Source organism: Nesoenas mayeri, assembly GCF_963082525.1.
Source record: "Nesoenas mayeri genome assembly, contig: SCAFFOLD_187, whole genome shotgun sequence".
NCBI lineage: Eukaryota > Metazoa > Chordata > Aves > Columbiformes > Columbidae > Nesoenas > Nesoenas mayeri.
The window spans coordinates 1-13440 of NW_027659953.1; the positions used below are offsets into that span (position 1 = coordinate 1).

General features: G+C 60.3%; 1 protein-coding gene across 1 annotated transcript; it reads left to right on the plus strand.

Moving 5' to 3' along the window:
- Positions 1-97: 97 nt before the first annotated feature.
- LOC308052637 (histone-lysine N-methyltransferase SETD1A-like) lies at positions 98-12989 on the plus strand (the record flags this gene model as incomplete). Its single annotated transcript, XM_080364696.1, has 6 exons — positions 98-590; positions 4199-4360; positions 5319-5428; positions 6136-6255; positions 7180-7317; positions 10833-12989. The coding sequence occupies 6 exons, from the start codon at positions 98-100 to the stop codon at positions 11004-11006; spliced, it is 1197 nt and encodes a 398-aa protein (XP_080220822.1). The 3' UTR covers positions 11007-12989.
- Positions 12990-13440: the final 451 nt, after the last annotated feature.

Below are 13440 nucleotides of genomic sequence, written 5' to 3' on the forward strand. Positions count from 1 at the left end.
AGCGAGGATGATGAGGATGATGAGGAAGATACCACCCCCCCCCCACACCCCCCCCCAATTTAGCGCCCCCCCCGTGTTGCTAGAACACAATTACGCCATGTCCATACGCCGCCACGGCCCCCCCGAATCCCCCCCTCCCCCACCCCCCCGCGACCCCCCCCCCGCCGAGGTGCTGGAAGCCCCCGAGGAGGTGGTGGAGACCCCGCCCCCTCCGCTCGCCACGCCCAAAACCCCGCCCCCTGCTCCTCCCCGCCGCAAACGCCACCGCCCCCCCCCCGTCCCATCTGCGTCGTCAACCTCGAGCAGCAGCGCCAGCGACACCGCGAGCGACAGCGACTCGGAGGGCGGGGCCCGGCCGTGGCTCCGCCCCCGCGACCACGCCCCCTATGAGGTGGCCACGCCCCCCCCCCCGGCGCGGGTGTTCCCCCCCCGGAGCGAGTTTGAGCAGATGAGCATCCTGTACGACATCTGGAGCGCGGGGCTGGACGCCGAGGACGCGCGGCTGCTGCGCATCACCTACCAGCGCCTGCTGGCCGAGCACGGCGCCGCCGCGCCCTGGCTCAACGACACCCACTGGGTGCCGCACACTGATATCCTGGCGCTACAGGGGGTGTTGGGGTGTCAATGGGGGCGTTGGGGTGGGGTTTGGGTGTCAATGGGGCGTTGGGTGTCAATGGGGACGTTGGGTGGATGTTGAGTGTCAATGGGGATGGACGTTGGGTGTCAATGGGGACGTTGGTGTGAACATTGGGTGTCAATGGGACATTGGGTGTCAATGGGGACGTTGGGTGGACATTGGTGTCAATGGGTGTCATTGGGTGTCATTGGGTGTCAATGGGGACGTGGAGATAGGGATGGACGTTGGTATCATTGAGTGTCATTGGGTGTCATTGGGTGTCAATGGGGACGTGGGGATGGGGATGGACGTTGGGTGTCATTGGGTGTCAATGGGGACATGGGGATGGACATTGGTGGATGTTGAGTGTCAATGGGGGCGTTGGGTGGGTGTTGCACCTACCAGCGCCTGCTGGCCGAGCACGGCGCCGCCGCGCCCTGGCTCAACGACACCCACTGGGTGCCGCACACTGATATCCTGGCGCTACAGGGGCGTTGGGGGTGTCAATGGGGGCGTTGGGTGGACATTGGGTGTCAATGGGGGCGTTGGGTGTCAATGGGGGCGTTGGGTGGGTGTTGCACCTACCAGCGCCTGCTGGCCGAGCACGGCGCCGCCGCGCCCTGGCTCAACGACACCCACTGGGTGCCGCACACTGATATCCTGGCGCTACAGGGGGCGTTGGGGGTGTCAATGGGGGCGTTGGGTGGGGTTTGGGTGTCATGGGGGCGTTGGGTGTCAATGGGGACGTTGGGTGGATGTTGAGTGTCAATGGGGATGGACGTTGGGTGTCAATGGGGACGTTGGGTGAACATTGGGTGTCAATGGGGACATTGGGTGTCAATGGGGACGTTGGGTGGACATGGGTGTCAATGGGTGTCATTGGGTGTCAATGGGGACGTGGGGATGGGGATGGACGTTGGGTGTCATTGGGTGTCATTGGGTGTCATTGGGTGTCATTGGGTGTCAATGGGGACGTGGGGATGCGGATGGACGTTGGGTGTCATTGAGTGTCATTGGGTGTCATTGGGTGTCAATGGGGATGTGGGATGGGGATGGACGTTGGGTGTCATTGAGTGTCATTGGGTGTCATTGGGTGTCAATGGGGACGTGGGGATGGGGATGGACGTTGGGTGTCATTGAGTGTCATTGGGTGTCATTGGGTGTCAATGGGGACGTGGGGATGGGATGGACGTTGGGTGTCATTGGGTGTCAATGGGGACGTGGGGATGGGGATGGACGTTGGGTGTCATTGAGTGTCATTGGGTGTCATTGGGTGTCAATGGGGACGTGGGGATGGGGATGGGACGTTGGGTGTCATTGAGTGTCATTGGGTGTCATTGGGTGTCAATGGGGACGTGGGGATGCGGATGGACGTTGGTGTCATTGGGTGTCATTGGGTGTCATTGGGTGTCAATGGGGACGTGGAGATAGGGATGGACATTGGGTGTCATTGAGTGTCATTGGGTGTCATTGGGTGTCAATGGGGACGTGGGGATGGGGATGGACATTGGGTGTCATTGAGTGTCAATGGGGACATGGGGATGGACATTGGGTGGACGTTGGGTGTCAATGGGGGCGTTGGGTGGGTGTTGCACCTACCAGCGCCTGCTGGCGAGCACGGCGCCGCCGCGCCCTGGCTCAACGACACCCACTGGGTGCCGCACACTGATGTCCTGGCGCTACAGGGGGGTGTTGGGGGTGTTGGGTGGGGGTTGGGTGGGGTTTGGTGTCAATGGGGGCGTTGGGTGCAAATGGGGGCATTGGGTGGATGTTGAGTGTCAATGGGGACATTGGTGTCGATGGGGACGTTGGGTGGATGTTGGGTGTCATTGGGTGTCAATGGGGATGTTGGGTGGACATTGGGTGTCAATGGGGATGTTGGGTGGATGTTGGGTGTCAATGGGGACATGGGTATGGACATTGGGTGTCAAAGGGGACGTTGGGTGGATGTTGAGTGTCAATGGGGACGTTTGGGTGTCAATGGGGATGTTGAGTGGATGTTGGTGGACGTTGGGTGTCATTGGAGATGGGGATGGACATTGGGTGTCAATGGGGACATGGGGATGGACGTTGGGTGTCATTGAGGACATTGGGTGGACGTTGGTGTCAGTGGGGATGTTCGGTGGACGTTGGGTGGACATTGGCTGTCATTGGGGACATGGGGATGGACGTTGGATCCATTGGGGCCAATGGCGTTGGGTCCATTGGTGACATTGGGTCCATTGGTGTCATTGGGTCAATGGCGTTGGGTCCATTAGGGTCATTGGGTCCATTGGGGTTGTTGGGTCAATGGCGTTGGGTGTCATTGGGGTCAATGACGTTGGGTCCATTGGTGACATTGGGTCCATTGGGGTCATTGGGGTCAATGGCATTGGGTGTCATTGGGGTCAATGGTGTTGGGTGTCATTGAGGTCAATGTCATTGGGTGTCATTGGGTCAATGGTGTTGGGTGTCATTGGGTCAATGGCGTTGGGTCCATTGGGGTCATTGGGGTCAATGGCGTTGGGTCCATTGGGGTCAATGGCGTTGGGTGTCATTGGAGTCAATGGTGTTGGGTCCATTGGTGTCATTGGGGTCAATGGCGTTGGGTCCATTGGGGTCAATGGCGTTGGGTGTCATTGGGGTCAATGGTGTTGGGTCCATTGGTGTCATTGGGGTCAATGACGTTGGGTCCATTGGTGTCATTGGGGTCAATGTCATTGGATGTCATTGGGTCAATGGCATTGGTGTCACTGGGGTCAACGGCGTTGGGTCCATTGGGGTCATTGCGTCATTGGGGTTAATGCCGTTGGGTGTCATTGGGGTCAATGGCGTTGGGTCCATTGGTGTCATTGGGGTCAATGACGTTGGGTGTCACTGGGTCAATGGTGTTGGGGTGTCATTGGGGTCAATGGCGTTGGGTCCATTGGTTGTCGTTGGGGTCAATGGCGTTGGGTCCATTGCGGTCATTGGAGTCAATGGCATTGGGTGTCATTGGGTCATTGGGTCAATGTGTTGGGTGTCATTGGGGTCAATGGCGTTGGGTCCATTGGTGTCATTGGGGTCAATGGTGTTGGGTGTCATTGGGGTCAATGGCGTTGGGTGTCACTGGGGTCAATGGTGTTGGTGTCATTGGGTCAATGGTGTTGGGTGTCATTGGGGTCAATGGTATTGGTGTCATTGGGGTCAATGGTGTTGGGGTGTCATTGGGTCAATGGCGTTGGGTCCATTGGTGTCATTGGGGTCAATGGTGTTGGGTGTCATTGGGGTCAATGGCGTTGGGTCTATTGGTGTCGTTGGGGTCATTGGGGTCAATGGCGTTGGGTGTCATTGGGGTCATTGGGTCAATGGCGTTGGTGTCACTGGGGTCATTGGGGTCAATGGTGTTGGTGACATTGGGGTCATTGGGGTCAATGGCGTTGGGTGTCACTGGGGTCATTGGGGTCAATGGCGTTGGGTGTCACTGGGTCATTGGGGTCAATGGCGTTGGGTCCATTGGGGTCAGTGGCATTGGGGTTGCTGCCGTTGGGTGTGTTGGGTCCGTTGGTGACCCGGGGTGCCGTTGATGACCTGACGGTGCCGTCACTTCCTTGACGCGGGCACTGACGCGCGTGCCGGGGCCGCGCTGGCCGGAGCGCCGGGGGCACCGCACGGGCAGCGCGCGCAGCGAGGGCTTCTACCCAATCAGCCGCCGCGTAGAAGGCGCGCTACCTGCGCCCCGCCCCCGCCCCCCGCCCCGCCCCGACGGCCCCGACACGCAGGTGAGCGCGGGGCCTGGGCCCCATGTCCCCCTGTCCCCCTTGTCCCATGTCCAGTGGCCCCATATCCCGTGTCCCAGTGTCCCTTGTCCCCATATCCCCATGTCCCATTGTCCCCATATCCCGTGTCCCAGTGTCCCCTTGTCCCCATATCCCGTGTCCAGTGTCCCTTGTCCCCATATCCCCATGTCCCATTGTCCCCATGTCCCCCCATATCCCCATGTCCCCTGTGACTCTCCCCAATATCCCCATGGTCCCCATATCCCCTATTGTCCCCATGTCCCATTGTCTCCAATGTCCCCGTATCTCCCAATGTCCCCAATGTTCCCATGTCCCCCTGTCCCATGTCCCCTGTCCCAATGTCCCCATATCCCATAACCCCATGTTCCCAATGTCCCCATTGTCCCTGTGTCCCCAAATCCCGTGTCCCCCTGTCCCCAATGTCCCCATGTCCCCCAATGTCCCCATGTCCCCCAATGTCCCATCGCCCCCATCGCCCCCATTGCCCCCAATGTCCCCATTGTCCCATGTCCCCCAATGTCCCCATGTCCCCATTGCCCCCAATGTCCCCATGTCCCAAATATCCCCAATGTCCCGATGTCCCCGTGTCCCATGTCCCATGTCCCATGTCCCCAATGTCCCCATATCCTCCATGTCCAATGTGCCCATGTCCCAATGTCCCCAATGTCCCCAATGTCCCCATCGCCCCCATTGCCCCCAATGCCCCCAATGTCCCCATCGCCCCCATCGCCCCCATTGCCCCCAATGTCCCCATTGCCCCCATTGCCCCCAATGTCCCCAATGTCCCCAATGTCCCCAATGTCCCCAATGTCCCCAATGTCCCCAATGTCCCATTGCCCCCATTGCCCCCAATGTCCCCAATGTCCCCAATGTCCCCATTGCCCCCATTGCCCCCATTGCCCCCAATGCCCCCAATGTCCCCAATGTCCCCAATGTCCCCGCAGGGCCGAACCGGGTGCTGTCCGAGCGCCGCTCGGAGCAGCGGCGGCTGCTGAGCGCCATGGGCTCGGCTGCTCTGCCCGACAGCGACCTGCTCAAGCTCAACCAGCTCAAGGTGACAATGGGGGGTCCCCAACATGTCCCCATGGTCACCTGTCCCCGGGGGGTCCCATAGGTGCTGTGTCCAATGGTGTCCCATGGGTGTCCCCAGGGGGTCCCCATGGTCACATGTCCCCAGGGGTCCCCAACATGTCCCCAGGGGGTCCCCATGGTCACATGTCCCCAGGGGTCCCCAACATGTCCCCAGTGGGTCCCCATGGTCACATGTCCCAGGGGTGTCCCCAGGGTGTCCCATAGGTGATGTGTCCCAATGGTGTCCCAATGGTGTCCCAATGGTGTCCCCAGGGGTGTCCCCATGGGTGATGTGTCCCCAAGGTGTCCCATGGGTGACATGTCCTATGGGTGATGTGTCCCAGGGGTCCCAGGGGTGACGTGTCCCAAGGGTGTCCCATAGGTGATGTGTCCCATGGTGACATGTCCCAGGGTGTCCCCAGGGTGATGTGTCCCAATGGTGTCTCTGGGGTGTCCCCATGTGTCCCCAGGGTGATGTGTCCCCAGGGTGTCCCATGGGTGTCCCCAAGTGTCTCAATGGTGTCCCATGGGTGACATGTCCCATGGGTGTCCCATAGGTCATGTGTCCCATAGGTGTCCCAGGGGTGTCCCCAGGGTGATGTATCCCCATGGGTGACATGTCCCATGGGTGTCCCCTGGTGACGTGTCCCCGTGTCCCATGTCCCCGTGTCCCATGTCCCCGTGTCCCAGTTCCGGAAGAAGCGGCTCCGCTTCGGCCGCAGCCGCATCCACGAGTGGGGCCTGTTCGCCATGGAGCCCATCGCGGCCGACGAGATGGTCATCGAGTATGTGGGCCAGAACATCCGCCAGGTATCAAAAACACCCAAAACACCCAGAAACACCCAGAAACGCCCCAAAACGCCCCAAAAACGCCCAAAACCACCCCAAAACGGCCAATAACACCTCAAAAACACCCCAAAACACCCCAGAAACGCCCCAAAACGCCCCAAAAAACGCCCAAAACCACCCCAAAACGGCCAATAACCCCCCAAAAACACCCCAAAACACCCCAGAAACGCCCAAAAACGCCCCAAAAACGCCCAAAACCACCCAAAACGGCCAATAACACCCCAAAACCACCCCAAAACGCCCAAAAACACCCCAAAACACCCAAAAAACACCCAAAAACACCCCACTGCCCCATCGCGCCCGACGAGATGGTCATTGAGTACGTGGGCCAGAACATCCGCCAGGTACCCAAAACGCCCAAAAACACCCCAAAAACGCCCAAAACACCCCAGAAACACCCAAAAAACACCCCAAAACGCCCCATTGCGCCTATCGCCCCCAATATCCCCATTGCCCTTATTGCCCCCATCGCCCCCATCGCCCCCATCGCCCCCAATGTCCCCATCGTCCCCAATGCCCCCATTGTCCCCATTGTCCCCATTGCCCCCATTGCCCCCATTGCCCCCATTGCCCCCATTGCCCCCATTGCCCCCATCGCCCCCATTGCCCCCATGTGTCCCCATTGCCCCCATGTGTCCCCATTGCCCCCATGTGTCCCCATTGTCCCCATTGTCCCCATTGTCCCCATTGTCCCCATCGCCCCCATTGTCCCCATCGCCCCCATTGTCCCCATCGCCCCCAATGTCCCCATTGCCCCCAATGTCCCCATCACCCCCAATGTCCCCATCGCCCCCATTGCCCCCATTGTCCCCAATGTCCCCATCGCCCCCAATGTCCCCATTGCCCCCATCGCCCCCAATGTCCCCACCGTCCCCGTGTCCCCAGGTGGTGGCGGACATGCGTGAGAAGCGCTATGCGCAGGAGGGCATAGGCAGCAGTTACCTGTTCCGCGTGGACCACGACACCATCATCGACGCCACCAAGTGCGGCAACCTGGCGCGCTTCATCAACCACTGCTGCACGGTGAGCACGGCCACCATGGCGGCCCTGTGGCCACCATGAGGTCCCCATGGCCACCATGACATCCCTGTGGCCACCATGACATCCCCATAGCCACCATGTCATCCCTATGGCCACCATGACCTCCCCATGGCCACCATGACCTCCCTATGGCCACCATGACCTCCCTATGGCCACCATGAGGTCCCCATGGCCACCATGACATCCCTATGGCCACCATGAGGTCCCCATGGCCACAACATCCCCATGGCCACCATGACCTCCCCATGGCCACCACAAGGTCCCCCATGGCCACCATGTCATCCCTGTGGCCACCACAAGGTCCCCATGGCCACCATGACCTCCCTATGGCCACCAGCATCTCCTCATGGCCACCATGACATCCCTGTGGCCACCATGAGGTCCCCATGGCCACGAGCATCTCCCCATGGCCACCATGACCTCCCTGTGGTCACCATGACATCCCTATGTCCACCATGAGGTCCCCATGGCCACCAGCATCTCCCCGTGGCCACCATGACCTCCCCATGGCCACCATGACCTCCCCATGGCCACCACGACCTCCTCATGGCCACCATGACCACCAGAAGGTCCCCATGGCCACCATGACCTCTCCATGACCACCATGACCTCCCCATAACCACCACGACCTCCCCGTGGCCACCATGACCTCCCCATGGCCACCATGGCCACCACGTGGTCCCCGTGGCCACCACAAGGTCCCTGTGGCCACCACGACCACCATGACCTCCCCATGGCCACCACGACCATGACATCCCCATGACCACCATGACATCCGTAATGCCACCACAAGGTCCCCGTGGCCACCATGACCACCATGACCTCCCCATGGCCACCATAACATCCCTAATGCCACCATGAGGTCCCCATAGCCACCAGAAGGTCCTCATGACCACCTTGACCTCCCCATGGCCACCATGACCACCAGAAGGTCCTCATGACCACCTTGACCTCCCCATGACCACCACGACCACCAGAAGGTCCCTGTGGCCACCATGACCTCCCCATGGCCACCACGACCTCCCCATGGCCACCATGACCACTATGACCTCCCCATGGCCACCATGACCACCACAAGGTCCCTGTGGCCACCACGACCACCATGACCTCCCCATGGCCACCATGACCTCCCCATGACCACCACGACCTCCCCATGGCCACCATGACCACCAGAAGGTCCCCATGACCACCTTGACCTCCCCATGACCACCACGACCACCAGAAGGTCCCTGTGGCCACCATGACCTCCCCATGGCCACCACGACCTCCCCATGGCCACCATGACCACCACAAGGTCCCTGTGGCCACCACGACCACCATGACCTCCCCATGGCCACCATGACCTCCCCATGACCACCACGACCTCCCCATGGCCACCACGACCACCAGAAGGTCCCCATGACCACCATGACCTCCCCATGGTCACCATGACCACCAGAAGGTCCCCATGACCACCATGACCTCCCCATGGTCACCATGACATCCCTATGGTCACCATGACATCCCTATGGCCACCATGAGTTCCCCATGGTCAGCATGACATCCCCATGGCCACCATGACCTCCCCATGACCACCACGACCTCCCCATGGCCACCATGACCACCAGAAGGTCCCCATGACCACCATGACCTCCCCATGGTCACCATGACATCCCTATGGTCACCATGACATCCCTATGGCCACCATGACTTCCCCATGGTCAGCATGACATCCCCATGGCCACCATGACCTCCCCATGGCCACCACGACCTCCCCACGGCCACCATAACATCCCTATGGCCACCTTGACCTCCCCATGGCCACCAACATGGCCACATGGCCACCATGACATCCCTATGGCCACCATAACATCCCCATGGTCAGCATAACATCCCCATGGCCACCATGACATCCCCATGGCCACCATAATGTCCCCATGGCTACAACATCCCCATGGCCACCATGACCTCCCCATGGCCACCAGAAGGTCCCCATGACCACCATGACCACCTTGACCTCCCCATGGCCACCTTGACCTCCCCATGGCCACCATGACCACCAGAAGGTCCCCATGGCCACCATGACCTCCCCATGGCCACCACGACCTCCCCCATGACCACCATAACCATCATGACCTCCCCATGACCACCACGACCTCCCCGTGGCCTCCATGACCTCCCCATGACCACCACGAGCTCCCCATGACCACCATGACCACCAGAAGGTCCCCATGGCCACCATGAGGTCCCCATGGCTACAACATCCCCATGACCACCACAACCTCCCCATGACCACCACAACATCCCCATGACCACCAGAAGGTCCCCATGGCCACCACGACCTCCCCATGGCCACCATGACCACCAGAAGGTCCCCATGACCACCATGACCTCCCTATGGCCACCATAACATCCCTATGGTCACTATGACTTCCCCATGGTCAGCATGATGTCCCCATGACCGCCATGATATCCCCATGGCCACCATGACCTCCCCATGACCACCATGACCACCAGAAGGTCCCCATGGCCACCATGACCTCCCCATGACCACCACGACCTCCCCATGGCCACCACGACCACCATGATATCCCCATGACCACCATAACATCCCTAATGCCACCACGAGGTCCCCATGGCCACCACAAGGTCCCCATGACCACCTTGACCTCCCCATGGCCACCTTGACCTCCCCATGGCCACCATGACCACCAGAAGGTCCCCATGGCCACCATGACCTCCCCCATGACCACCATAACCATCATGACCTCCCCATGACCACCACGACCTCCCCATGGCCTCCATGACCTCCCCATGACCACCACGAGCTCCCCATGACCACCATGACCACCAGAAGGTCCCCATGGCCACCATGAGGTCCCCATGGCTACAACATCCCCATGACCACCACAACCTCCCCATGACCACCACAACATCCCCATGACCACCAGAAGGTCCCCATGGCCACCACGACCTCCCCATGGCCACCATGACCACCAGAAGGTCCCCATGACCACCATGACCTCCCTATGGCCACCATAACATCCCTATGGTCACCATGACTTCCCCATGGTCAGCATGATGTCCCCATGACCGCCATGATATCCCCATGGCCACCATGACCTCCCCATGACCACCATGACCACCAGAAGGTCCCCATGGCCACCATGACCTCCCCATGACCACCACGACCTCCCCATGGCCACCACGACCACCATGATATCCCCATGACCACCATAACATCCCTAATGCCACCACGAGGTCCCCATGGCCACCACAAGGTCCCCATGACCACCTTGACCTCCCCATGGCCACCTTGACCTCCCCATGGCCACCATGACCACCAGAAGGTCCCCATGGCCACCACGACCTCCCCCATGACCACCATAACCATCATGACCTCCCCATGACCACCACGACCTCCCCATGGCCTCCATGACCTCCCCGTGGCCACCACGTGGTCCCCGTGGCCACCGCGAGGTCCCCGTGGCCACCGCGACGCCGCCGTTTGCCCGCAGCCCAACTGCTACGCCAAGGTGATCACCATCGAGGCGCAGAAGAAGATCGTCATCTACTCCAAGCAGCCCATCGGCGTGGACGAGGAGATCACCTACGACTACAAGTTCCCCATCGAGGACACCAAGATCCCGTGTCTGTGCCGCACCGAGAGCTGCCGCGGCACGCTCAACTGAGGGCGGGGCCGGCCACGGGGGGCGGGGCCAGCCACGGGGGGCGGGGCCAATGGGGATGGATTGTGGCCACCGTCATTGAGTTCAGGCCACCATGGTTGGGTTGTGGTCAATGCCGTTGGGTTGTGGTCAATGCCGTTGGGTTGTGGTCAATGCCATTGGGTTGTGGTCAATGTGGTTGGGATGTGGCCACCATGGTTGGGTTGTGGTCAATACTGTTGGGTTGTGGCCACCATCATTGAGTTGAGGCCACCATGGTTGGGTTGTGGCCACCACCCTTGGGTTGTGGTCAACACCATTGGGTTGTGGTCAACATGGTTGGGTTGTGGCCATTATGGTTGGGTTGTGACCACCATGGTTGGTTTGTGGTCAATGTGGTTGGGTTCTGACCATCATAGTTGAGTTGCGGTCAATGCTGTTGGGTTGTGGTCAACAGGGTTAGGTTGTGGCCACCGTCATTGAGTTCAGGCCACCATGGTTGGGTTGTGGTCAACAGGGTTGGGTTGTGGTCAATGCCATTGGCTTGTGGTCAATGCCATTGGGTTGAGGCCACCATGGTTGGGTTGTGGTCAACAGGTTTGGGTTGTGGTCAATGCCATTGGGTTGAGGCCACCATGGTTGGGTTGTGGTCAACAGGTTTGGGTTGTGGTCAATGCCATTGGGTTGTGGTCAATGCCATTGGGTTGAGGCCACCATGGTTGGGTTGTGGTCAACAGGGTTGGGTTGTGGTCACCACTCTTGGCCACCATGGTTGAGTTCAGGCCACCATCATTGAGTTGAGGCCACCATGGTTGGGTTGTGGTCAATGTGGTTGGGTTGTGGTCACCATGGTTGGGTTGTGGTCAGTGCCGTTGAGTTGTGGCCACTATCATAGAGTTCAGGCCACCATGGTTGGGTTGTGGTCAACAGGGTTGGGTTGTGGTCACCACCCTTGGCCACCATGGTTGAGTTCAGGCCACCATCATTGAGTTGAGGCCACCATGGTTGCGTTGTGGCCACCGTCATTGTGTTCAGGGCACCATAGTTGGGTTGTGGTCAATGTGGTTGGGTTGTGGTCAACATGGTTGGGTTCTGACCATCATAGTTTGGTTGTGGTCAACAGGGTTGGGTTGTGGCCACTGTAGTTGTGATGTGGCCACCATGGTTGAGTTGTGGCCACCATCATTGAGTTCAGGCCACCATGGTTGGGTTCTGACCATCATAGTTGGGTTGTGGCCACCATGGTTGGGTTGTGGTCAATGCCGTTGGGTTGTGGTCAACAGGGTTGGGATGTGGCCACCATGGTTGGGTTCTGACCATCATAGTTGAGTTGTGGTCACCATGGTTGGGCTGTGGCCACCACAGTTGGGTTGTGGCCACCATGGTTGGGTTCTGACCATCATAGTTGGGTTGTGGCCACCATAGTTGGGCTGTGGCCACCATGGTTGGGCTGTGGCCACCATCATTGAGTTCAGGCCACCATGGTTGGGTTCTGACCATCATGGTTGGGTTGTGGTCAATGTGGTTGGGCTGTGGCCACCATGGTTGGGTTGTGGCCACCACCCTTGGCCACCATCATTGAGTTGAGGCCACCATGGTTGGGTTGTGGTCAATGTGGTTGGGTTGTGGCCACCATGGTTGGGCTGTGGCCACCGTGTCCCCGTGGCGGCCGTGACATCACCGTGACATCACCGTGACATCACCGCCACCCCCACCATGACATCACAGTGACATCACCGAGCCCGCCCTTCCGATGACATCACCGGCGAGCAGCGTGACGTCACCGCCCCCCTCCCCCCCCCCGGGCACAGGCGGCTCCTCCCATTGGCTGTTTCTTGTAGAAACTTGGGGGGTCGGGGGTCGTGGCCCCGCCCCCCCCCCCGCCCCTCCCCCCACTCTGTAAATACCCCCGGGGGGGGATCCCCTGTACATGCCCCTCCCCCCCCTGTACATATGTGGATACGGGGACCCCCCCGGGCCCCCCCTTTTTATAAAGTGGCCAATGAGCTTTGAGAGGCTGCTTGTGGTGAGGACCCAGGCGTTCGGGAGGGACCCAGGCGTCCGGGAGGGACCCAGGAGTACCCCAAAGGACCCAGGAGTTCGGGAGGGGAACCAGGAGTTCGGGAGGGACCCAGGAGTTCGGGGGCGGACCCAGGAGTTCGGGGGGGACCCAGGAGTGCGGGAGGGACCCAGGAGTTCGGGAGGGACCCGGGAGATTGGGAGGGGACCCAGGAGTTCGGGAGGGACCCAGGCGTTTGGGAGGGACCCAGGAGTTCGGGAGGGACCCAGGAGTGCGGGAGGGACCCAAGAGTGCGGGAGGGGACCCAGGAGATCGGGGGGACCCAGGAGTTCGGGAGGGGACCCAGGAGTTCGGGAGGGACCCAGGAGTTCGGGAGGGGGACCCAGGAGTTCGGGGGGGGACCCAGGAGTTCGGGAGGGACCCAGGAGTGCGGGAGGG